General features: G+C 42.1%; 1 protein-coding gene across 2 annotated transcripts in view; it reads right to left on the bottom strand.

Annotated features, from left to right (window-relative positions):
- The window catches only part of DPP10 (dipeptidyl peptidase like 10), a 480529-nt gene that overhangs the window by 48372 nt on the left and 405687 nt on the right, over positions 1 to 26470 (bottom strand). For both annotated transcript variants that reach the window (XM_019480614.2, XM_059727434.1), the window contains exons 9-12: positions 25843 to 25997; positions 19988 to 20085; positions 5651 to 5774; positions 1314 to 1352 (exon numbers count right to left, since the gene is read on the bottom strand). In XM_019480614.2, coding sequence (XP_019336159.1) covers positions 1314 to 1352; positions 5651 to 5774; positions 19988 to 20085; positions 25843 to 25997 — 416 coding nt within the window. The remainder of the gene's footprint in view (positions 1 to 1313; positions 1353 to 5650; positions 5775 to 19987; positions 20086 to 25842; positions 25998 to 26470) is intronic.

Raw genomic sequence — 26470 nt, 5'->3', positions numbered from 1 at the left:
CCTCAAAAAAACCCAAAACTCTCAAGTGAGATTTTTTGGTAGTCTCTCTTTTCACTTGAGTTGGAAATACTAAAAGACTTTTTTTTACAGCCATATAATGGTAAATGTTTTACCAACGGCAATCCTGCTAAATGTGTTTTATTACTTCAGTTCAGCAAGAATTTTAAAACTCTTTTAAGTCTCCTTGGGTGCCTGTAGACATGTGGGACGCTGCTCCAATGTGCTGTCATTACAGTATGTTGGAGGAGACTCTGTTAATTGAGTCTGCTGGAGCATGCTAATTAGCATGCTCCAGCAGTCTCTGCGTCTTGTGTATTCAGAGTCTCCAAGCTTCAAAATGGTGGTGGGGTGCTTTAACTAAAGCTCGTCAAATGAGCTTTAGTTAAAGCACCTCTGCTGCCAGTGTGAAGCAGCTGCTCTCATTAAAGCATCCCCCCCCCGGAGCATATGTAAAGACACCTGTTGGTTTTAAGGGAACATGGATACATATCCTGTTGAATCCTTATGGATACAGTAAGCACATTTAAGTGCTTTGCTGAATGAGGATTGTATCCTTACCTGTTCCACTGGTATACTTACTTCTGTTTATTATTGCTTCTAACTATTGCTGTTTATTATTGCTTCCTCATCTAACTTAGTATACTTGATTAAGACCACAGGAAGAATATCTTACTGTCTAAAGCTTGTCTAATTTTTTCCCAACCAGATAGTTTGTCCAGTACAAGATGTCATCCTAAGAAACCCTTGCTTCTCGCATTATTTCTGGACCATCATGGCTACATCACTTTTATACTATAGAAATGTTAGGCATTGCTTAGCATAAAAATCATAATTTTTTTAATAACTTAAAATTGCTAGACGAAACCTGAATCGTGTTTTAAATAAAATAAATTTCATTCATTTATGCAGTTTGTTGACCTGTGGAAGTTGAACAACCTGCTGACATGTTGGTTCTACATGCTGTTATTGTGTATGGGCATTGCTGTGTTATTCTCTGGAGGCCTATGTGCCTGCTCTTCTTTCCACGCTTTTGTGTCAGGTGCTAACGGAAGTGACAAAAGCCTATTTTTTTTTTTATTGGAAAAGTCAGCAGAACAAATAAAATACATTTAAAGAATGAACATGTCTGAAATGTAGAATTTTTATGTAAACACTTTTCCAATCAACATGTTAAACTATTATAGGGATTCAAAACAGCTGACAGTTTTGTTAAGAGAAAAGGCTTTTTATGTTCTACTAATCAGCATAAGCTTAGCAATATAAGTATACACACTGTTATGCATTATATTTATGAGGCATTATTCATATGGTACCTGTTTAGAAAGCCACACGTCTGACTGCATCTCGTATTTCTAAAAGGAAAGAATGATCTTTATGAAATAGCAAGAGAGAAACATAGCACTTACATTCATCAAAACAAATTTATATTTTATCATGTATTCCATTTGTGTTTCAGCACTCAGTCTTTCTCATTATTATCACTGAAAGCACACAAATAACTAGAAAGTTGTAACTTGATAATTAAATTAAAAAGTCAACTGCCTTTCTGAATTTTTAGCAGAACACCACTAGTAATATAAAACCCCTTTTAAACCCCTTTTCACTAGCTATCAAGAAGTTTGAACAGGCATCAATATCGGGTATTTATCTCTAGGCATCAGCTGGCAACAGGAAAATTTAGGTTCTTTTAACTACATTAGGCAAACAGCCAGCATCAGACTCCTAGTGTGAGACCTTTTGAAATTTCCAGCCTTTGTTTTCATCACATCGTGGTTTTTATGGATACTAATTTAGTTTTTACTAAGCCTGAATATCAAAATCATTCAAATAGCACTGAAAATAGGATTCTTCCTGTAAGACTACCAGCCCTAAATCATATACCATACCACCCTTTCTTCCACATATGCACTGGTAAAATAATGAGGCAGGAATTCAGCTGCTGTAAATCATCACAACTCCACTGAATCCCAACAATTTACATCAGCTGAGGATCTGTCCTATAAATACGGCCTGATTTACTGAAATTCCAGTGGCTGTCATAATTAGATACTTGGTTGTTATATGATACTTTTTGCAACAGCAAATGCACACCAAAAATCTTGATTTACTAAAACATTGGGCATGAAATACGAATGAAATGGTGACGTGCTGTAAAACATTCTTACCTTGAGTTTTTCAAGTTAGCTACTGATACCTGTGCCAATTCCCATTGTCACTGAAGTCAATAACTACACTTTCACTGAACTGAATAGCTGCTGTGCCTATATTGTCATAGTTACCAGTTTAGGCACTGTTGCCCTTCCTCAAGGTCTCAGGTGTACATGCACCTGAGCCTTACTTTCCCGAGATGGATTTTTTCTTGTCACTCTCTCCTACATTTGGGTTACAGTTCCCTGAGACACACCTGAGCCGTACTTGCCCAAGATCGATTTTTTTCATGTCGCTCTCTCTTACACCTGGGTTATAGTTCCCTGAGTATCAATGACGGCAACGTCACCAGGTCCAACTAGGGTTGGATGTTGCAAAGGTATCTTTCCCTGAGGAAGGCTGGGACAGCAGTCAATCAAAACATTATTTATTCATTCAACTAAAGACAGAGCACAAAGGGCCAACTTATAAAACAAAAAAGTCCTACATGCAACAATCCCATCACAAAGTTTGCCTTTAACTCAGGCAGATCTGTCATATTCCCCATCTCTAAGATGGGAGAAACAGCCTACACTGCTTGCAACATACTTCCTTCAGGTGTGGATGTGCCTGCACTACCATTTCAGATGTGAACGAGCCAGAAGCAGATTCATGATCACACACCAGGACTGACCTCAGTATAAGCTATTGGCAGATGTCTTTAGATTCTGAGGCTAAACTTCTATCTTTATTTATCAATCTTTAGTAATCTGGAGTTTCTGGTTTCACTCTTCTGGCTTAAAGCAGCTCTTGACAGCATCTGGTTGAGCTGAAAAGAAGGAATTGCCTCAGCATACATTGATGATATTTGTGTTTTGGTTAGTTTTGGGAGGAAAATATGATGCAGACTGGAAAGGTGGTCAAAAGCAATGGAGATGCAAGATTAATGATAAAGATGGAAAAAGAGGTCAAAAGTGGCTTATCTGAGCCAGAGCATAGGATATGGCTGGATTAAACTAGAACCTGCACAGGTGAAAGATATGAAGGATTTGTCTGGTCCCCAAACCAGGAAATAAATCCAGGTTTTTGCTGGGATGGCTGGCTCTCACATCACTGAGCTATTTCAGAAGGGTACCCCAAACAAGGCAGTTTGACTAGAATAGCATTAGAAAGCTTTCTGTGAACTAAATGAAGTCCTGAGTAAAGATTCAGTTGTAGTATGCCCAGACATTGGCAAGACTTCTATGGTTTTCAAAGATATTAAATTAGATGCTGTGCGAATACATTTTCCCATGAGAGGAGAACTGTATATCTAAGAAAAGAATTGCTGGACCAAGATAAAAAACTATGCTGCTCTCAAAAAAAATAATGTCTTGCTGTACGGGCTTGAACAAATTGCAATCAGATCTACTTGGCTGCTATTTTACTGTGAACATCAATCACTCACTTTTTACTTGGTTTCATCAAATAAAAGGATCTAATACCAAGTTTTAGATGGAGATTAATCCTCCAAAATGATGACATAGAGGTGGTTCTTGTCAAAGGCACTGTGAACCTAACAGCAGATGCTCTACTCAGAAATACTCAGTGGACAATCTCACTCAGTCTTTTTCCCTAAGGAAAAGTGATATGATGGACTTAGAAGTATCTTAAATTATTTTTATCAAAGTTGCACATCAAAAAAAGACTGAAAGAGGGAAGTCAACAGGAAATGAAGCAATGGCAACAACAACAACAACAACAAATCTAAAAACTTAGAGAAGTTCTTGATTGGCCTTATCTGGCCCATCCAGGTTAGCTTATTTTCTCAGTGCTAAACCTAGGATCACTTGGGAGCCTAAACTTTAATGATAGTTAACTTAGGAAGGAATGGGAAGAGGGCAAATTTATCACAAACCGTTTGCAACAACCAGCCTTACTTTGTCCCCAAGAGAATGGGGTACTTAGGTTAAGTCATGTCTTCTCATGGCCTGAAGGGAGTGGTAGCATTATATGAACCCACATTTCTTTGATAAATACATTTCTTTAAATTTTGGGAAAATAAATTATGCTTTGCACAAAGAGGGTCATTTGCTGTCACTGTATATCATTACTGTCTGCAGGCTCTTAAAGAGAAACTCTTGTAGGTGTCAAACCCATTGAAGAGGTAACACAAGGATGGTTCTCAGAAACCCAATCAGAAAATGGTTAGATTCAAGGAATCCCACTCCAAAGGGTTGGAGGGAGGTGTCAGAGGTCTGTCCCATGAAGGGAACGCATACCAAAGATTTGAAAAAGGCCTCAGCTACAACAAGAATGGGCTGCAATGTCCATGTTTGGAAAATTACCATGGCAAATAGTATGAATGAAACAGCTTACCTGTTACCTCCATTACCTCCTGGGTTTCTGTGGTCTATCTGGTGAGGTAATTCAAAAGTATTTCTGAACTTATCCACACGTATAGAAAGGCAGGGTAAAGTGCGATGGCTGATGGGTGTATGTCTTTGGAAATAGAGATTCAGGGAAGTCACGGTATAAATGCACAAGTCCTGATTCTGTTTTTATTGAACTCAAGGAGAAAGCTGCCATTATCAGCAGTTCAAGCAGGAACTGAGCCAGAGTGTGTGCAGGCAAGAGATGAAGAATGAGCAACGAGGAAGTGACCTGAGCTTTTGTGGGGGGGAAAAAAATCATCCATTTTCAAGTGCTGCTGCATTGTAACAGTCCACAGTTGCAGTGAAAGCATTACAATAAACACATCCTTTTTAGTGAGAGCAGCCACCTTGAAGCCAAATTACAGAATGAAACCTTACTTATTATTGGTCTTCCGCGCTGCTGTCAAAAATGTAACTTCTGAGCAGCGACTTCTAGTTGAAGGGAATCTCGAAACAAAAAATATCTTCACCACAGACTCTGAATATAATCAGCCCTCCAAACACAATCTAGGGCTTCATGAAAGTGACTCCCATCGTTAGAAAAAGTAGGTGTGATTTTGTCTGATGCCCATCAGTTTCCGCTCAGTTTCCTCAGAAAGGTGAATTAAAAAAAAAAAAATCTCTATAGACTTAACGCTAAAAGAGATTATGCATGCATGGTGATTTTCCAAGATTTATCGAAATTCCTGTATTTTTCCTTTTAAATCCTTTCAATCTATGGAACTATTACAGAGACTAGGAAAACCATTACAGAGATAGGAGAAAGAACAATACGTGGCCATCTGAGAATACCCAAAGGCACGCCTTCTTGGTAGTGCCTTGGCTATGGCCATAATATTTTGCATCCGTTCTTCAGAGGTGCTGAGCAACTTCTGCTTTACTAAAGTTAATGAGTGAACAAAGCTCAACAAGTGTGAATATCAGACCGGTAGATTTTACTGCAATTATTTCAGTATGAGGTTTGAAACGCTATCATGTTACTTCTCTCCCGGTTGTCCTCTTATATTTATTTAACAATTACGGCATCAAAAGATATTCCAAATACCTTTTCTTTCGGATTCAAATCAGGACAAAATGTTGCAAAGAAGCAAATGGGGAAATCTACTTACTCTGCTACAAGCACCAGTCGTGGTCTCACAAACCGTAAGGATGGAAATGTTCTGAGGTCTGTTTAACCATCTCACCACAGTCTTGGTATTGCTCACCCACTTCACCATAGTGATGTAGTACTCTCTGGGATAAACATACATTTGAAAATGTGGTATTCATATCACGTATAGTTCAGCTAGAAAAGCATTTTAAATGATAGCTACCCTGGCAAGCAAAACATGGACCGAGTGGCCCCATAAGCAAATATTATCACTGAGAGAGGGATGTAAGGGAACTCAAATAGCCGACAAGGTAAATGATGGAAATGAATATTACCACTAGGATTAGTAGCTAGGGTACAGTGCTCTTCTGGGAAGTTCTTGCTCCTTTACCAGTTATTTTGCAGTCTGGCAGACTTACCTTCAAAGGCTTTGGCCTATCTGACTGCAAGCAATAAAGTGTTTGATTAAGATGTAAACGGTATAAAATAGAAATTAGGAGAATGTGAAATGCTTTCCAGATTTGCAATTGCTTCCAAAAATATACACTGATGCACATACATGTGTGCTTTACTTTATTGAAGTGAAACATAATCGTTTGCCCATTTAGAAGAGAAACTATCCTCTGGTTTGGGCCAAACACTCTGTTAGACCTTGCAAAACAATGTAAGCTCAACAATTGATGCATGATGATGAAGCAGGCTTATTGGTCTGTTTAGCACTAAGTATAAATAAATACATAAATACACAAAGTCAAACCTACATAGAAAGTGCTGTATATAAACCGGACTTTCCTACACTAAATCACATCTATTAAAATGTTCATTCTGAAAAAGTATTCAGCACCTCCTTGCTATGCCATATATTTCTGGCTGCTGGACAAAGCAAATAGAAAATAAAGTAAACTTTTCATAAATATAAAACCCTCCTCCCCCCCAAACAAAATCAAAACAAAAACCAACAGTTTGCAATGCTATGAGGCAACTGGGATTATTTTAAAATGCCATTTTTATACTGCAAGTGTTTTATGCAAGACACAATATTACTGTTAATTGACTACCACTGTAGCAACTAACTCATACTACAAGACACACCATGTCCCTACACAAGCTTGGCAAAGCAAAGGAGTCCAATAGACGGGCTTTAACGCTATGGTAAATCTACCTCTTTCTTCCTATAACCTTGTTAGGCAGTCAAACTGGAGATGTTGTGGAGGAAGGCCTGTGACAGTCTGTCATCACAAAGACGTCTGACATCCTTGCTTCAGTTCTCTGCTCCTGGCAGCTCTCAGTCTGGCTGCATAGCTCTCAGCTTTGGTTACAAACAGTTTGCTTACACACTCAGTCTCACTTTAAAACCAATGGTCTTAGCTTGTGTTAAATTAGATTTTTAAGGCAGTTTTGATGCATGATTCTTTACTTATTAATAGCACGGATTAACTTTAACAGCAGGGGTAGCCAGGTAGAAGCCTGTGAGATAGCTCCGTGCAATTCTGAAGCGGTACAAAAAGACTAGGGACCCAGAATTCAATACAGCTACAAACGGTCTCATGTTTGTAAAATGTGAAAGAATAAGCACACCTGCACATCATGCCTGGAACTACTTTTCCTCGCTCTTATACTTGGCTGCAAGTGATATAGCTATTCTTCAAGACTAGGGCATGACATGCCAAGCTGAATCTGGGAACCCCCAAGTATATTGAGAGGTAGCACTTTTATTTGGTTTTTTCTCCAAGCTTTATCAATGTGGCAGAGAGCCAATATGGGGGCCAACAAGTCATGAGACCTGGTCTTGCACGATTTCTAAATGGTGGAATTACTGTAAGGAAACCAAATGTGTATCTGTGGATATTATATCCAACTCATGCGGGCTGAGGAGAAAAGTTCATAGATATACAAGTCATCAGGTTGCAGAGAGTTTCTAACTTGAGTTCATGTAGATAAAAGGGCGCTAGTTCCCTATTCTCTGCTAGAAACCTTTGTTGGGGCCCACAGTGAGCTACACCCCAGGGCCATCTTCCAAACTCTGAGTCCTCTCTCAATGGCTTATTTAATATTTGTTACTGATTTGGGTCCTGACGACGTGTTTGTAGCACCACAGAACTTAACAAAGCTCTCCAAGAGTCTTTACAAAATTCTAAATTCACAAAAGATGAATGCATTTTTGGAATGGATCAATAGAAGCATTAGGTGCAAGACACAGGAGGTGAAAGTGCGCTCTACTCAGTACTGATTAAGCTGCATCTGGAGGACTGCGCGCAGTTCTGGGCTCCACATTTAAAAAAAAAAACCACATGGAGAAGCTAGAGACGGTCCAGAGGCAGGCAACAAAGATGATGAAGGGCTTGGGAAACAAGTTGTATGAGAAGGAGCTGAAGGAGCTAGGCATGGTCAGTTTGTGGAAAAGGTACTTAAGAGGGGACATGATAGCAGTCTTCAAATACTTGAAGGGCTGCCTTAAAGAAGAGGGAAAGCACCTTTTCTCTCTTGATGCAGAGAGGATGATGTGGACCAACGGCTCAAAGTTGCAGCAAATTAGGTTTAGATCGGAGAGCCATAAAAAACTTCTTCACTGTTAGAATAGTGAGAAAGTGGAATAGACTGTGTAGGGATGACGTGGACTCTCCATCCCTGGAGGTGTTCAAGAAGAGGTTGGACAGGCACTGGTCAGGGATGACATATGTCTATGTTTCATGATGGGTATTTCCCATGCCTCTGGGCTTCGCTGGCTGCCCCCACCCCCACCTTTCTGCTACATGGGTCAGGGTGTTTCTAAGCCTTCCTCAAAGGCATTGGGTGTTGCGTGCAGCCAAGACTGGGGACTTTGACGGGAGGGGAGGGGTGACAATGCTAATGCTGGGTGGGACCAAAGTTAGAGGTTCCTGGCTATGAAGGAAAATGTCTTGCCCCCCTGCTCAGGGTCTCACTGACCACCAGGGATCCTGGTTTTCCCTGATAAAACAATTGCAAATTCTCTGATAAATGTCCCCAAATCTGTGATTAAAATGAAAGCACCCTACAGCCCCCCTGGCCCTGCTGATGTCTCTCACTCCCCCAACCCAGCCACCCCAGTCCTGCTGGTACCCCTCACTCCTCCTCACAGCCCCCAGTCCTGCTGGTGCCCCTCACTCCCTCCCCACAATTCCCTGGCCCTGGTGGTACCCCTCACTCACCCTCAAAACCTTCCAGCCCTGTTCCTGCCCATCACTCCCCCTGCAACTCCCCAGCTTTGCTGGTACCCTTTGTCCCCCACCCACAGCTCCTGCTCACTCAGCCCAGCCAGAGGGGACTCCCAGCTGCCAGGGCTATGGGGCCAGGGACCCAGGTCCACAGCCCCCTGCCTCTGGCAGGAGGCAGCAGCTGCTGCAGCCAAGTGGAGCGGAGCCAGCCTCACCACACCTCCTGCCTGTTGCCTGCCTGCTCTGGGTTTGGGCAGGGGAGGGGCTGCTCCTCACCGTGGCGTGCACTCCCAGGGGGCAGGGGGGACCTGTGATCCCCACATCTGTGCTCAGAGTGGGGTCTGTATGCTGCCTGCTGTGGGCTCCTGCCCTCCTGTCCTCCATAGCCCTGCATGTGTGACCTGGCACTGCAGAAAACACACCTCAATCCCAAATCCCAAATAAATTAAAATCTGAGACCCCATTTAAAATATGAGACCTGCAGGCAGCAGCAGGCAGCAGAAGCTTGGGGTGCTGGTGGCCCATGCAGGCACTGACGCCCAGTGGCATGTGGTTCTGGCCAGCACTGCACACGGTGGCAAAGAGCACAGCCTGGTTGGCCTGCCCCTATTGCATGGAGCTCTGCATGGCACATGTGCAGCTGCTGGAACTCGTGTGCCAATGGGGGAAGCCCCGCACAATGGAGCCCTCCCCTTCCGCTGGAGTCCTGGGACCTGCGTGGCAGGGGGCAAGGAAGGCAGTTGGCTTCATAGCACTGGGCTTCCCCCAGGGGTGTGAGAGTGCTGGGAGCTGCATGTCCACTGCAGGGAGTCCAGCACAGTAGAGGTGGACCGGCCATGCTGTGTTCCTTGCCACTATGTGCAGTGCTGTCTGGATCCATGCGCCACTGGGTGGTAGTGTCTGCACGCAGCACAAGCACCCCAAGCGCCCCTGCCAGCTGATGCTGCTGCCACCACTGGTGGAGGCTATGTACTCAGGAGTTAAGGTCCCCACACCTCCCACCTTCTCCCCACCCCCCCCCACCCCTACACCCTGCCCACCCAAGCTCCGCACTCCCGCCGCCCCACTGGGCACAGGCTCTGCGCTCTCACTTAGCTGCAGCTCCTCTCCCCGTCCCTGCCACTTCCTAACCTGGTGCCCTGAGTGAGTGAGATGCCAGAGAAGGTGAGCAGGTCCCCTGGCGGCTGCAGCAGTAGCAGTGGCAGCCCTGCCCAGAAGCTGTATGGAGGCTGGGCCAGGCCCTTCCACCCACAAGGGTGTGAGTCAGGCACGTGGGCTCGGTGGGGTACAATTAGTTGGTGGGTGCCCACGGGCCAGAAGAAATTGGCTGGTGGGCTGGATCCAAGCTATATTTTGCCTGCCTCTGCTCTAGGTGCATATCAACCCTGCTTTCTGACTGACTACAGACTAACAATCTAACTACCTCTCTCAAAATCAGACTGTGCCATTCTTTAGATGATCAGTAAATATTCAATACCATGGTAGCAGTTGACTGCCTTCAACTACATCCCTCCCTTTATCTTTGAGTTACTTTCACTACCTTGCTTCCTGCTCATGTAATAAGCAAAGCAGACATGCAACAAGCAGTAGTCTCACTCGCTATGCATCCCTGATTTACCCCCACCACCTTTTGCACTGAATGAGGCAGGGGGATTTTCCTGTGGAAAAATTCTACATGTTCATGAAACAACACATCCTCTCAAAAGAGATGATCACAGTTGCACAGGCAATACTAATTCTGGCATGCCTTAACTCCTGAGTACCTGACTCTACAACCTTAAAAATGGTCTTTTCATTCGAATCAAAGCATGTGATTGTATCATGCTGGTCAAAGAAAAGTTTACCAATTTTTTTTTTAATATGAGGAAAATAATTCCCCCCCCCCTATCTTCAATGTCTAACTAGCCAAATTGTTTTGACATAAATTAAAGATGTAGTAGATTTACTATGAGGCAGAGAGCCAGTATATATGGGTGTGTGTAGATGAAATGGGGGCCCTAAATTGAAGAGGTGGGTTTTTTAGGGTGAAGTAAACCCCTGTGTCATGCACACACCCCACACTTACCTGCCTCTTGGGTGGCGGGGAGGGGAGGGCAAGCTGCCAGCGGGCAGATTGGGCTCTGGGCTACGATAAGGGATGATGCTTCCCTCTGAGGCAGTGGCGCCCTCTTCCCCCACCCCCTTCCCGGCAGCACCCGCCCGCAGGCACCCAGCAGACTGAATAGCTAGAATTTGGCAAAATTACACCAGGGTCTTATAAGACTGCAAAACCTAACAAGACAGTGCAGAACAGCCTTTCTTACCATGTCCTAACTGCATTTTATACTTATAATTATTTTTTATATTTACATTCCTATTTTTGTACAATTTTTACCTTTAATTTAGTATTGATATGCTAGTTTATGTCTGCAGCATAATAAATGCTAACACATTTATTATTACTTTAAAACGTATGATCCTCCTATCTCACTTGTGAGTTTTGGAATGCTTATGAATTAGAAGATACATGCATTATCTTACTGCCTGCTATGGTAAGTGCTTAGCAAAGTCAACAGAGACAGTAAGCTGAACAAAGAAAAGGGATTTGCATTAAATTACACTGGAAGGATAGTTACATTCATAATCTAAATTTGCCTGAAGAGCAGAAACTTAGATTTAAATTAGAATAGCCTGAGAAAAACTGTTTTGAGCCTTAAAATAGGAAACTGTCCAAGAAAAATTCCAATTCCAATCATAAAGACATTGTGTTCTAATTTAGAGGTAATGGACAGGTTGTGAAACATATCTGCCTACTAGAGTAGAGGGAAGGTTTTACCTATATAAGTGTAGAGGCAGTGGAGTGATGCTATGCTGTCTTAGCAACTTCTTAATTGTTGTATATTTGGTTGCATAAATACAATGGGCTTTACTTGAAAAAGCTAAGCTATGATTCTCTGCTAGGTTGCTGGTTCATTGTCTACTGTACAAGGGAAACATAAGAGTCTTGCCCAACTAATGCCCTTCTAAAAATATTGTATTCATAACTTATTTATGCTGCTAAATGCATAAATAAGTGCTCTATGAATGCTTGAGCACTAGCACAATGTTGTGCATGTTTGAAACCTGTGCAAATAGAGATGACGTTTTCACAACCATAGAATCATAGAAAATTAGGGTTGGAAGGGACCTCAGGAAATTACTGGTCTAGTTCCTTGCTCAAAGTAGGACCATCCCCAACTAGATCATCCCAGCCAAGTCTTTGTCTACCCGGGTCTTCAAAACCGCCAAGGATGGAGACTCAACAACCTCTCTGGGTAATCTGTTCTAATGTTTTACTACCCTCCTAGTGAGAAAGTTCTTCCTAATATCTAACCTAAACTTCCCTTGCTGCAACTTGAGACCATTGCTCCTTGTTCTGTCATTGGCCACTACTGAAAACAACTCTAGTTCCATCCTCTTCTGAATCACCCTTCTGAAGGCTGCTATTAAATCTTCCCTCAATCTTCTCTTCTCCAGACTAAACAAACCCAATTCCCTCAGCCTCTCCTTGTAAGTCAAGTGTCCCAGCTCCCTAACCATTGTTGTTCCCCTTGGTTAAACTCTCTCCAATTTGTCCACATCCTTTCTGTAGTGGGGGGCCCAAAACTGGCCACAGTACTCCATATGTGGCCTTGCCAGTGTCAAATAAAGGGGAAGAATCACTTCCCTTGATCTGCTAGCAACACTCCTTCTAATGTAGCCCAGTAAACCATTAGCTTTCTTCACAACAAGGGCACAGTGTTGGATCATATTCAATTTATTGTCCACTGCAACTCCCAGGTCCTTTTCTCCAGAGACACTGTTTAGCCAGTCGGTCCCCAGCCTGTTCTGATGAATGGGACTGTTTCATCCTAGGTGCAGGACTTAGCACTTGTTATTGAACCTCATAAGATTTCTTTTGGTCCAATCCTCCAATTTGTCTCTGAATCCCAGCCCTACCCTCCAGTATATCTACTACTCCCCACAGCTTGATGTCATCTGCAAACTTCCTGAAGGTGCACTTCATCCCATCTTCTAGGTCACTGATGAAAATATTGAACAAAACTGGCAGTAACACTTGATGCCAACTGCCACCTAGACATCAAGCCATTGATTACTATCCTCTGAGCTCAATGCTCTAGCCAGCTTTCTATCCACATTACAAACCATTCATCCAAGCTGGACTTCCTTAGCTTGTGAGAATGTTGTGGGAGATGGTATCGAAAGCCTTGCTAACATCAAGGTATATGACATCCACTGCTCTTCTGACATCCACAGAGCCAGTCATCTCATCATATAAGGCAATCAGGTTGGTCAGGCATGAAGTGCCCTTGGTGAATCCATGCTGATTGTTCCTAATCACCTTCTTCTCCTCCAAATACTTAGCAACGAATTCCTTCAGGACCTCTCCATGATCCTTCTAGGGACTGAGGTGAGGCTGATGAGTCTGTAATTCCCTGGATCCTCCTTCGTCCCATTCTTAAAGATGGGCACTATATTTGTCCTTTTCCACTCATCCAGGACCTCTGCCAATTGGCATGAGTTTTTAAAGATGATGGCCAGCAGGTCTGCAATCACATTGTTCAACTCCCTCAGCACCTTTGGGAGTATCCCATCTGGCCCCATGGCCTTGTACAGATCCAGACTTTCTAAACAGTCCCTAACCTGCTCTTTTGGCACTGTTGACTGCTCACCTCCTGCTGAAACTGTGCTGCCAGGTGCAGTAGTCTGGGAGCTGAACTTACCAGTGCAGACAGGTGAAAAAGGCATTGAGCACTTCAGCCTTTTTTGCATAATCTGTCACAAGGTTGCCTCCCCCATTGAGTAAAGGACCCATATTTTCCATGACCTTCTTCTTGTTGTTGAATACACAATACATTAAATTCAGGTTTTGTTGCATCATACAACATTGAAGAGGGTGGTTTTCTGGCTACAGACTGGATTGGGAGCCTGGGGTAACATACTGATGGATTTACCACAGATTTCATGTTTAATTTGAGGAACGGCTTCTACAGCCCAATTTTCATGAATACTGAACAACTGTAACTACCACTAACTATAGCAGGGTTGGTGGCTGTTAAACACATTTGAATATCAGGCCCTTATTATGTTTGTGGCTCAATTTGCTCTGTAAGATAAGACAATAATATTCTCCTTTGTTATTCTTTATCTTTCCTGTCTATTTAGATTCAAATTGTGCTCCAGCCATGATTGTCTCCTATTATGTATTTTTACTGTGGCCAGAAAAAATGAGGCTGAAATCTGGGTTTGGATTTTTGGTGACTACCGGAATATAAATAATAAATAATCGTTCACATAGGAAATCAGCCACAGGTAAAGTATAATATGGGAATAGTCTGATAGCTATCCAGCATGATAGTTGATTTGTTTGTATTTATGTAGGATATTCTATACATTTGCTATAATGATAAGGGATTATTCCATTGAAATAACCCTGTGAGGTATGGACTGTAATTATTAGAACTTTCCAGAGGGGACAGAGGCTTGAGTGAATTGATCAATCACATAATAATTTTAAAACAGAGCTAGGAATAAAATCCAATTTTCTTAATGTTAAATCCTCTGCTTTATCTAAAAAAAAAAAAATGTTAAAAAATCTTCGAATCACCAATTGCAAGTGAAAAGCTTTCTGTTCCAAACCATGCCCTGGGTAAAGATGCTGCTATAAATTAAAAAAACAATCTCTTGCCTAAATTACCCATAATGAATCCTGAACTTAGAACCTGGAAGAGCTTAAGTGTCTCAGCAAAGCAGTAGTGGAGCCACTTAGCTATGCTTTTACATTTTATTTGGATTTATGCAAACTCCATATTTTTATATTAATTTGATGGGAAAATACAAATAATTAGAGAAGCTGATATTTGTCAAGTGAGTTCTCGGTCTAGGGAGTTTTCATTGTACACTTATGCCTCTTCTATGGCAAGCAAATACAAAATTAAAATTTAGACATATAACATTCTATCAGGAATTTAAAATCCTAATGATATTTCATACAGTGTTATTACAAATGTTCAAATAGCTCCAAAGCAGCAGGGGAAGACAGAACTAAGCAAACAGCATGTCACTGAGCTTAAGAGAAAAAGAAAGAAAATCAGGAATGTAAGAGGGTAGTCTGGCCCCTTAAGAGGAAGCAGACAGCCCTGCTGTAGAAGCCCAGCTGTGGGCAGTTATCTAACAAGGGCGTATCCTATTAGTGGTTAAAAGCCCCAGAGAAGAGAGCAGAGGATGGTGAGCTGGGGAAGGAACAGCCTGGAGCCAGAAGGCAGACTGGAACCCAGATAAATTTGCTAGCAAGAGGAGCCAAGCCAGAGTACTGGGCCAGTACTGAGCTAAAGGGCCCTTCCTACTGCCTGGAGAAGGGCTGAGAATTTCGTTTGGTCAATTATTTGGTTTTTTTAATGCAAAGATTGTGTTTGTGTATAGGGGACTGTATAGGGGACTGGCTGAAGCCCTCCAAGGGAACAAAGCATTAGGCATGCCAACCTGCTTACAGGGGATGACTCCAAAATGTCTTAGGTACTTAGGATGGTACATACATCCCCTTTGCACTGAGTAAGGCCCCTCCCATGAAGTGTTACTCCTAAACAGTGATATTTGTGGTTTTTAGGGACCTACCAAATTCATGGTGGAAGGGGGCTATGCTGTGGCTCCTTTAAACTTGCAGGTTCCCCCACATTCCCCCACCCCACTGACTGATGGAGAGGCCATTCTTGCAGCCCAATCCTGATCAGCGGGAAGGCAAAAAACTGTGGTTTTAAATACGGCGTCATTTTTGCCTCCTGCCACTGATTGACTGAGGGGCCCCAAACGACCCTGGTCTTTGCTGCTAACTGATGGGGAGGCAAAAATGTTGCCATGTTTAAAAGCACAGTGTTAGCTTCCCTGCTGATCAGGAGGGAGTGGTGGGGTCCTCTGCTAATCAGCAGTGGGGGGGGGGGGAGGGGGGAAGGGTTGAAGTGCATGCAGGGGAACATGCAAGATTAAAGGAGCCACCATGCACTCAATTTCCGCCATGAATTCAGTAGGTCCTTAGTGGTTTTGTATATTGTGTTTCAGAGTTAACATATAAAAGGTATTTGGGTTTGTTTGTTTTCTTGCTGCCAGGCCTAAAGCTTAGCATGGAGTTTGAAAAGCAAAGTAGCTTCTTTCCAATTTCCAAAGTAGCCTGTTTCCATATTATCAGTTATAACTGTCCTCTAACCTTTGTCACTGGCATTTTGCTCTACATGACTGTCTGCAAATGATGTCCTTCCTCACAGAGCTGCAAGTTATATGATAACCGAGGTGTAGCATTGATTAAGAATTTGATCTTAAGTCAACAGATCTCTATACCATGCTCAGATGCTTTCTTCTACTACCTGCATTGACCTCTTAGGACTGAAAAGCACAAAAAATATGGGGGACCCCCCAAAAAAACTATGTGACTGATGAACGATAGTCCTTACACTGAGTTTGAGTCAGTTGAACTACAGTATCTGATCTAATTTCCGACATGAAGGGAGCAGAGGAGAAATGCGACGGTACTGGGAACAGGAGTGGATTTCACCCATGACACTGAAAGTGGTTGCTGTAAGCACAAACTCTATTTTCAAACAATTGCTGTTTTGGATATTCTACAGAAAGCAAGGCCAAAAGCTGTCCCCATACTTAGCTATTAAAAACAAACAAACTCCCATTACCCTTCCGCATAACGTCATCCTAATTATAGTTTAGTTAAAGGTCTACCTGAACCCATGGAGGTCATTGGGTAAGCATAGTTAAAGCACAGCAGTTTCTGGAGCTAACAGCATGCAATGGGCATGTTCCCATGAGCGGGAACATCCATTTCCCTGAGAACGAGTAGCAATGGCACACCTTGTCCAAAGGGAACACCCATGCCACGTGTGCTGTGGCATGCGGCATGCTGCCCCAGGCAGGGAAGGGGAGGCTGGGCCCAGTAACTGTGCTGGCCCCAGCAGCCTTATCTGGGGTTCTGGGGGCATTGGGGAGCTGCAGCTGGGGTGCTCCTGCAACCTGAGCAACCAGGTATCTGTTTCCAGTTGGGTCATTCGAGGCTCACCATTTGCACGAGACCAGAGCAAGCCCTAGCCTGTACTGAAACATCCTAACTGTTCTGCCACTGTGTTACTTCCTGAAGAGACTAGGCTGAAAAACTGATTTTCGAAGGCAGGAAATTAAAACAAGTTAGAATCACTAAAGATCCCTTCTGCCTTCAGCTCTATACAAGGCTTGTCCCAAGGGCTGCTCTCTCATGTTTCCACATTCTTTATGTGCACATATCAAGACTCAGCCACAGTTGCAGGTCACAAGTGTCTAATGAGGTTTGGTTCATCTTTATTTGAGTTTTCTATTTTCTGTAACTAAGGCATTATATTGTAATAGGTAAAATTAAAGTAGAAATTGATTTTTTTTTTCTAGGCTTGAATAGCTTTGCTTAGGCTTGCATGATGTAACTACCGGATTTTTATTTTATTTTTTTTTTACCTTATAACTACCAGTATACCAAAAAAATAAATAAAAAAAGCAGAGAAAATGAACATTATTCCTATTAAAGCTGCAGCAAGCTCTTCACCGAAGATCCAAACTCTGGGGAACAAGTCTTTTAGCTTCAGATACAAATTCAACTGTTACCAGCCTTAAGGCTCAGGACAGAAAACAAGACTTAAAACTATTAATATTCATTCTTTTGATTCCATTTTTAATCTAAGGAAAACAATACCTAGGGAGTAAGAATGAATTTACAGAGCCCACAGGGAAACCAACAAGTTTATGTGCTTTTATTTTTTATTTTTTTACCCATTAAGATTTCTACAGTTGCACTTTCTCTGGTCTTCTGACTTTTGAAGAACCATTTTAATGCATTTTATTTTTCTCCAGGTGGTTTTATTGTTTTGAACAGGGAGCCTCTTTTATAGAATGTGGTAGCACTTCCATTAATGAAGGGTTAGCAAACAGCAGGAGACATTATTACATGCTCATATCTTTTATGAAGGGCCTCATTTTTTCAGAGACAAAGCATTTTTTTTTCAAGAAACAAAATCTATTCAAATTAATTCAATTTTCATAAAGTAGTCAGTAAATATGCATGCCAGTATCCATAATTTACTGGGCCAACTTCCTACTAACTTACTGCAATATTAAGCTGGTGTAAATCAATCGATGGCAATACAATTATTCCAATGTAATGCAGGTATAACAAAGTGGTGAATCAGACCCATAGAATGAACACCAGGGCCATTCTGGAGGGCAGTTAATTACTTTAAACCCTTTGAGGCTCTGCAGGAACTGTGCAAGCAACAAAAAGTATTCCCTGGGTTGAGCTACAGGTCGCTTTGTAATTCTTATATACCACCTTTTACTGGGGATATTAAACTAATTCAAGTTTTTCATTATGACCTAAAATGTTCTAAAACATAGGGAAGAGATAGATACTAAACATTTTTCTTCCCTTCAAAATGCAGCCAGTTCTGGAGTGGTACACAGTATTTGTGTAACATCACCAAGTAACAATATATAGGGCATGAGTTTCAGAGAAATATATTCAATTGAAACCTCAGTGGGAATGTAGGCAGGCAGAACAGAATTGAATAGATTGCAATATGTTTAGCAGTGGGATTAAAGCTCTTCTACTATTAAAAAAGTTCTAAGGGATCTTATATGAGCACATGAGGCCAGGCACTCAACTGTGTGTCTTATGCAAAAGATAGAAACTACAGTAGGTCAATCCCTGGTAGCACCACGCTGTCATTATAACCAGGCACAGACATTACATTTTTACCAGTATAGGTGATTGCAAACTGGTCTAAACCCATAACAGAACAGAAGTTCAGCACATATAGCTTGGCTTAGCAATGGCGGAAGGCAGTCTGCAATAGGCAGCCTGCATGCTTTCCAACCCCATCAAAGGGTAAATATGTGTTCTGTTCGCTACCAGTCTAAACTACGCTGCTTATCGAAACTTGAGTAACTTAGATTGATTCCGCCTTGGGCCTTTTGAAAGTCTGTACCTAACATATTAGTTCAGTACAGAGTCAGAGGGGAAGGGGTGTCCTACCTATTAAGCCATCTCCAAATTTCCTAAAGCTCCTGCTTGCTCCCACACACCACCCATGTCTCAACCAAACAGTAACACAGCTCAGTGCAGCTTAGCCTATGTGATCTGACAGGATCACAGCTTAACCCACATGATCTTACTGAATTTGACAGATTAAGACGCTGCAGATATAAAAAAATTCCTTATAGTGAAATGTATCTGAAGAGCCCATCATTTCCTGTTTCAAATTTAAAAACCATCCTGGCTGAAGTGCATTTATGCTATTTATCTAAAAGAATACCTATCACTAAATATCTATATTATATATCACTAAATACCTATCATTATAAAAACTGAAAGCAACAGCTATTGCCAGCAAGACAGTACATGGCAAACAAACAGCACTATTGAACTGTACAACTTCAAAATTAAATCTGTGTTCACAATGTCTATCATAGCTCTAGGATACAAACTCCCTGCATGATAAATACCAGCGTAATACATAAATATGTTTAAAATCAACTTGGGCTCTAGAGGACCTTAAAAAGGAGCAAATTCCAGACAATAAGCAGTGCCGTAGCAAGGGGGAGTGCCATAGCAGTCCACCCTTGCTTCCCCCTTTGCTTCGGTGCCCAGGGCAGTGAGGCAACCACCCTACGTGCTGAAGCAAAGGGGCAACAATAGGCACTGCCCAGCTGGGGCAGGGTGCAGGATGGAGCCACTAGTGGCTCATTTGGGGGGGGGGGGGGGCGCGTGGATGGGAGAAGGGTGTCTTCTGCCTCTATGTGCACTCGCAGGTGAACATGGATCTGTGCATGGGGCAAGGTGAAAATCTGCCCCTGGATCTGTGCATGGGGCAAGGATGGGCTGCCACTGTGGGCTTTGCGCTGGGCACCAAACTTTACTGTTATGGCACTGACAGCAAGATTCCTACTATGGGTGCCAATCCATTAAGTTCTATTCTATTGTAGTCTATTCTCATATTCATCAATAAAGTTTAGCCCTGGGAACACAGATCAAGAGGCTTTCAGTGAATAGAAACTGTTGTTGTATAAAGGTGGGGGGGGTAGACTCAATGATGCCTTCATTACAGTAAACATGAGTTTCATAAAACAATCAAAATGAATACCTTGATTTGAAGCTGTCAGGTGGCATGAGTTCAAGTGTATGGGTTGGTCCATAAAGATTGACTACAAACAGCTTTACTGTTGGGTTTGTTTGACCTGCCTTTGAAAAGAAGAAAGGAGGAGCTTTAAAGTTAGTGGGAAAATGACAGCTAAAGAGATTAAAAAATAAAGGCATTTCAATATTTCTGTCTGTTTGTCATAGCTAGAAAATCCTTTAAAGTGATCTTCAACTGAAAACAATGATGAACTCCTGTATTGTCTTGTGTAATGCTCAGTCATATCAGCTGCGCACACAACAATACAGATCAAACCTAACAGTACTCATCTTGTACTATCTATAGAATGACATTCAATGACCAAAAACTTAGCAATGCACAGTAATTTACTGTCCCCATAACTCTAACTGGGAATCTTTATATTAACTTTTTATCACACTGATGCATGTGGATCAAGGAAAAATATATGCCACAGTGATCAAAATAAAGCTTTCAGAACCATGAGAATCTGTAGCACACATACAACCCAAGACAGCACAATTAGAGATGTTCCATGATGGTCAGTCAAAGACTCAATATAATCCCAGTGTATAAAAATAATCAACCCAAGGATCCAGTGTTTGGATATATAGATGCTAATGGCCAGCCAGAGCATACATGTCCTTATTCCCCACTTCTCTAAGACTGCAAAAGCAGAACAGCCAAAGTGGGGCCTTCTTAAAGTGAATTAAATGTCTGGGTGATGAGAGGAAAGAAAATTAGATGGCATCCTTCATCTGCATATAATCCAAAGTTTACCTCATTGGTCAGTAGACATCACTGAACTGAAAGAGATCAGTTGTGTAAGGACATGTCACATCGCAGCTGATCTGCTTTACGGGGTGACATAAACATCGCCCCTTCTGCCCAATGCAGGACAATGGGTGATGTGTTCCCCTTGCTGGAGATTCTCCAGGCCTCTTGCTATCCCACATCAGGTCCTTCAGTGACCTGCACCTCACATGGACTCAAGTCCTGGTGAGCAACGGCGTGGAGGCATGGGAGCTGATGAATCCCTGGCACCTTGTGCCTGTACCCAAGCCTCCACTTAAAGCACAGGCTGGTGTGGGTTTTGGCAAGGAGGCATGGGGCTCTAGGGATTCCCCAGATACCCTATCCCATGCTGGGATCCACACTAACCTGTACTTCAGGTGGAGGCACAGGTCAGCATGGGTTCCCACATGAAGGCACAGGGCACCAGAGATTACCTGACTCCTGTGCTTCTACACTGCCCCATGCCAGGATTAGTGCTAACCCATGACTCCATGTGAAGCACAGGTTTGTGTGGGTCCTGGTGAGAAGTCAAGGGGCAGCGTAGGAGCAGGGGAATTCCTAGGTCTCTCCCCACCCCACCACCAGGACCCACGCTGATCATGCCTCCATGAGGCACAGGTCAACGTGGGTCCCAGTGTGGAGGAAATTCCTCTTGTTGCAACAAGACACAGGAGAACCCAGGCAAAAACAGAGATAAAATACTAACTCAGCATACTGAAGGGATGGTGGGAAGATGCTGCCAGCTCCCCTGCCTTCCTGTCCTATCTTGGTGAACTTCTTACAATGCAAGTCACAGGATGCACTGGAAGTTCCCTATGGAGTCCCGGAAAAGCAGAAAACAGTCCAAGATGTGCTGCCACATTTTTTTTTTCCATAAAAGGTCAAAATTATTTGGCGTTCAGGAAAAAAATTATTGAAACAAAGCTTTTAAAGCACTAATAATGCTAATGTGTATGTTTTACTCATTTTAAGGAAATTTAGAAGCGATGTCTGGTCTTTAAAAGCTGCCTGACTGGAATATCCACAGAAATTCCCTTTGGAAATTGCATTTCTCTAATAACATAGAAGGGTATCAACCACTGATGTAGAACAGGAGAAAGTGATGCCTGCATATTTGTACCAGGGATAGGCTACAAAGATTAGAAGACCAGTTCAGCTGAATTTCTAGAAGTTTAGGGCCTGGTGTTTACAACAGACATGAACATGGATAGGCTCAACTGACTGCAAACAATTGGTACACGTGTGTGAAGGTACTCAAGTGTTTAAGGACCAGTTCTTAGGGTGGGAGTGTTTCACGTAAGATTATGCACATTTTTCATATGAGTTCCTCCTGCTTCCATAAATGCTGCAATAATGGCCATTCCACACTTCAGCTTCTGACTTATGTGGAAAATAAACAGGTGTGACAATTGTATAAAAAACTCTATTAATTTCATTTTTAATTCAAAAAAGGTTCAGAAGGAGTTCCTGCCACTGGTTTAGATCATCCACATTGAAAAATAAAACATTCATTTAATTTCCTGCATGCAACTTATAGTGATTAGGCCTTTGAGTTGTCCCATTCAACAACATGGGATTGTTGTCGTGAGTAACTACTGTCTTCTGGGTGTAAGCATTGCAGAGGGAACTGTTAAATTAGCAAATAATAGCTTCAGCACTGGAAACAGTAGCTGTCTATCACTATCCTTATAAAAAATTATGGTAAAAATAATATCATAATTCTAGAATTTAAATTCTACAGCCTGGGCCAGGGCCAGAGGTTGGGGTGGGTGTGGGGCTCCCTGCAAGTGGCAGCAGCTTCCTGTGGCCATCTGATGCCAGGAAGCCCCATGGGTGCCCTGCTCCAACTCCCTGTCATCTGGTGGCCACTGGCACCAGCACCACTGGGACAGGATGGGACAGCCCCATCTTGCCCCACCCACAAAATCCACACTGGCAGAGGGGTGGGAGGGTAGCAGGGCAAGCTTGTGCCCCCACCCCCAGCCAGCTCCAGCCCTGGCCCATCCCCTGGTACTGAAGGACCCCGGCTCTGGCTGCACAACACCTGCTGGGTGGGGGCAGGCTGGGGCCAGGGCTGCCTTCACCTCAGTGGCACTCATGCCCCCCGCCTGGCTTGCCCCAGATGTGCTGAGGAGGCCAGGTAGGCACAGCCACAGCCCCCTGGCAGGCACAGAGGGAACCTGCCCTTGCCTGGTATAGGGCCTGCAATTTTCTGTTTTCTCAGGGCCTCAATAAATCTTAATCTACCACTGGGTAAGGAAGCACAGAGGTAGGGAGTGAGGGATACTGCTTGTGCTTCCAAAAGGTGAAACATTTTGGGTGCTCTTCCATGTTAATTTGAGATTATCCATTAATTGGTTGCAATGTGTGTAGGAACACCTATTGTAACTTCCAATGCGGGGCTGTGTGCCACCCACAAATAAGTAGCATAAATGTGTAAACACGGTAAGATGAAGTGAGCTGCAATGTTGCTCAGTAATGTTCCTAGTATGTTTACCATTTTTAAGCTTTCATTTTTCCCAAACCACTTTTTGAAGTGGATTTGCATCCAGTGAATGTAAGTGCATGTGTGTGCACACCCAAGCCCATGTGCAGTTTTATTTTTACTTATTTTGGGGGAGAACTACGATGTACAACAAAATGCTTTAATAAACACCAGACTTTACTTGGTTATGTAGCCAAACCACAAGCATCATTAATAATTAATGATGTTTAACTCGAAGCTTAATTGTCATTAAATGGAGGCATTAAATAAAGATAATGTTTTTCATTAACAAGGTTACTGAAATAGTATTGTCATCACTTTTGTGCTGAATTGCTAATGACATGGGATTTCTCATTTCTTGTTTTCAAAGTGGATTTTTTATTAAGTTCCTTGGAAGTTTCTTTGCCCTGTTGCTCAATTTTCTTTTGCCCCATGTAGCTGAAAACCTGCCTCCTTGGTTTCTGTTTCCTAGAAAAAGTTCATACCAAGTTGTATGATCTGAGACTTCTCCTGCAGAAGAAGACTGATTCTACTCCAATTGGTTCCAGTGACAGTGGGATCAAATGTAAAATTTTCAAGAGCACCAACATGACGTAGGACCCCAAGTCCCACTGACCGTCAATGGCATTCTACTCCTAAGTACCTCTAAGTACCCTGCTCTCTGTCTGAAAACAGGACTTAAGAACTATTGAAAATTAAATCCCAGCTCTTTATTTTATACCCTGAAACACTGTTCATTTATTTAAGATTTTAAGAATCAAATTAAATGCATATCACGAGAAGCCTTGGCTTCTACATATTTTAGCTGTTTGTGATGCTTCAGCAAGTACTGCAGATTCTTTAAATACGCCACCAACCTTCCTCTCATCATAATACACACACACACGTGTGTGTGTGTGTGTGTGTGTGTGTGTGTGTGTGTGTTTGTGTGAGGGATGTATTTTTTTGCAATTTCTTAGGTGATCTAATAAAAAGTATCATCTCTGAACCAAGAGTTCTAGAGTTTTGCATTTCTTATCTATCTATCTATCTATCTATCTATCTATCTATCTATCTATCTATCTATCTATCTATCTATCTATCGATAGATGTGTGTGTGTGTGTGTGTGTGTGTTATTCACATTACATTCATTCCAGAGTAGAAAAATAGGCCATTTTTGTATATGTGAGCCTAATGCGTTATTCATTGGTACAAATCTGGTGTAACTATATTGAAGTGTATGGGTTTACATGGGTTTAAAACCTGTCTGCGGGAAAGAAGGATGAGAGTTATCATGTCACAAGGAATCCTTTTCTTATTCAGTCAGTTTATAGTTTGAACCTGAGTAATGCATGCAAGATAGAGATACAGTCATACAGTAGGAGCTTAGAGGAAAGGCTACCACAGGTGTAGTAACTTAAACACATGAGTAAAGCCAGACATTGACAGGTCCATAGAGGCAGGGATCAGCAGAGATTTACAAGAAAAACTCCAGAATTCTTTTAAAGATTCTAATTTGGGGAGGGAGGGAGGGGAGAGACGAGAGCTAACCTTTATAGCTTTCCCAACACAAAGATGAGAGCCTCCAATCCAAAGCTTCCTTATACTTCAGTGAAAGTTGAGTTCACTTCATTATGAAGGCTAGAAGCATGTTTGTTTTACTGCTTATTTTCTCTGACATTAGTCACTCACCCTGATTAATAATAATGTCATTTGATGAAAAGGCATACTGAAATACTATGCAAACTTTTATTAGTTACGAACCTGTTATGTTAAAGCGGTCTATACAGCTGCACTGAAAAACTCACTGGGCGCATCTACATGAGATGCATTAATGTGCATTAGCTTAATTTAATGTGCATTATGGGCACACGTCTACACATGTGCCCTTAATAAGTCTTAAAAATGGTGAAATTAGGCTAATCACACCTACATTTGATACTTGCAAATGGAGGTATCAAATTTAGGCACAATTAGTTAAAGCGCTTTAACGCATGTGTAGACATGACTCAAACTTTAGTGCTGGGTCTGCCCAGCCAGTAAGGGCACATGACAGGCTGCAAGGACTTAGCACCAATGTTAGTTCCAAGTGCACTAAGTTTAGTGCCAAGTCCCTGCTCGTATAGACACCTAAGAAAAATCGCTTAATGCTCATAAAATATAGCCATGCTTAAATGCATGTGTAGACACACCCACTAATGCCTGTAGCACTTTGTGCTGTTCTAAAACACTTATGGCAGCCTTTTTTTTTATTCCATTTTTATATTTTTATTTTTTAATCCATTTGATCATTTCCATTCTTTGCTGGAAAGCTGTGGACTGACTTTAGCACACCAGATGGCAATCATGAAATTAGTATGTAGCAGGCTGCTCATTCCACTCTGACCTAGTGGGTTCTATCCTTTTAAAAGCTTTACAGCCTTATTTGAAATAGCACCGTTCAGAACACCATTCTCTGTAAAGCTATATCAATGAAAACAGGTTCTGTTACTATTTAAAACACTCTTCTGTAACACTGAATACTATCAGTTGGTTCACTGAACCGTGTGCAAGGGCTGGAGATTATACTTAGGCTTTACTTACCTTAGGATATGGATATTGCTTTCCTTTGGGATACAGTCCTCCAGTAAAGCGAGGAATAACCATGTTTGGTACGAAAGAGTCATTTATCATCAGGAATGCCAACCGTTCTCCATCTGGCGACCACCAGTGGGCAATGTGAGAGTGAAGTAGTTCCTCTGCCAAAAAATATGTATTCTTGAGAATGCATAGAAATAGATATTATGCAAAATAGATAGCAGAATATCCATTTAAGTTTTACACAGTTTCTATGTGGCTTTGTAATGCATCTGTTGCCATAATAAGGTGGCACTGAAAATGATCCTGGATTGAAGTGAACTGCCTGGATACCAAATGAGAGGCTAGTTTTGTGACCTTTATTTTTGCTGAGTGATTTATTAGTAACGTGACATGCCAGAGCTAAAGGAAAGAGATCTTGAAGCATTTGCCAAAATGCAACAAATTTCATTCTAGCTTGTGCAACAATGTTCCTCCTGAAAACTGACCATCTTTCCCTCATTCTCCTCAGTGAGTTGATCTTATTCTAATGAATAATCTTACGGACTACCGCAAAGCCTACTTGCCTAAATACTAAACACGCATAAGAGGCATTTTATACAGCTCCAGTGATTTCACTAGGACTTCTTTTAGG

The sequence above is a fragment of the Alligator mississippiensis genome, chromosome 4 (genome assembly GCF_030867095.1).
Source record: "Alligator mississippiensis isolate rAllMis1 chromosome 4, rAllMis1, whole genome shotgun sequence".
NCBI lineage: Eukaryota > Metazoa > Chordata > Crocodylia > Alligatoridae > Alligator > Alligator mississippiensis.
The sequence above is the reverse complement of the archived record's forward strand: the minus strand, read 5'-3'. Positions and strand labels throughout refer to the sequence as shown.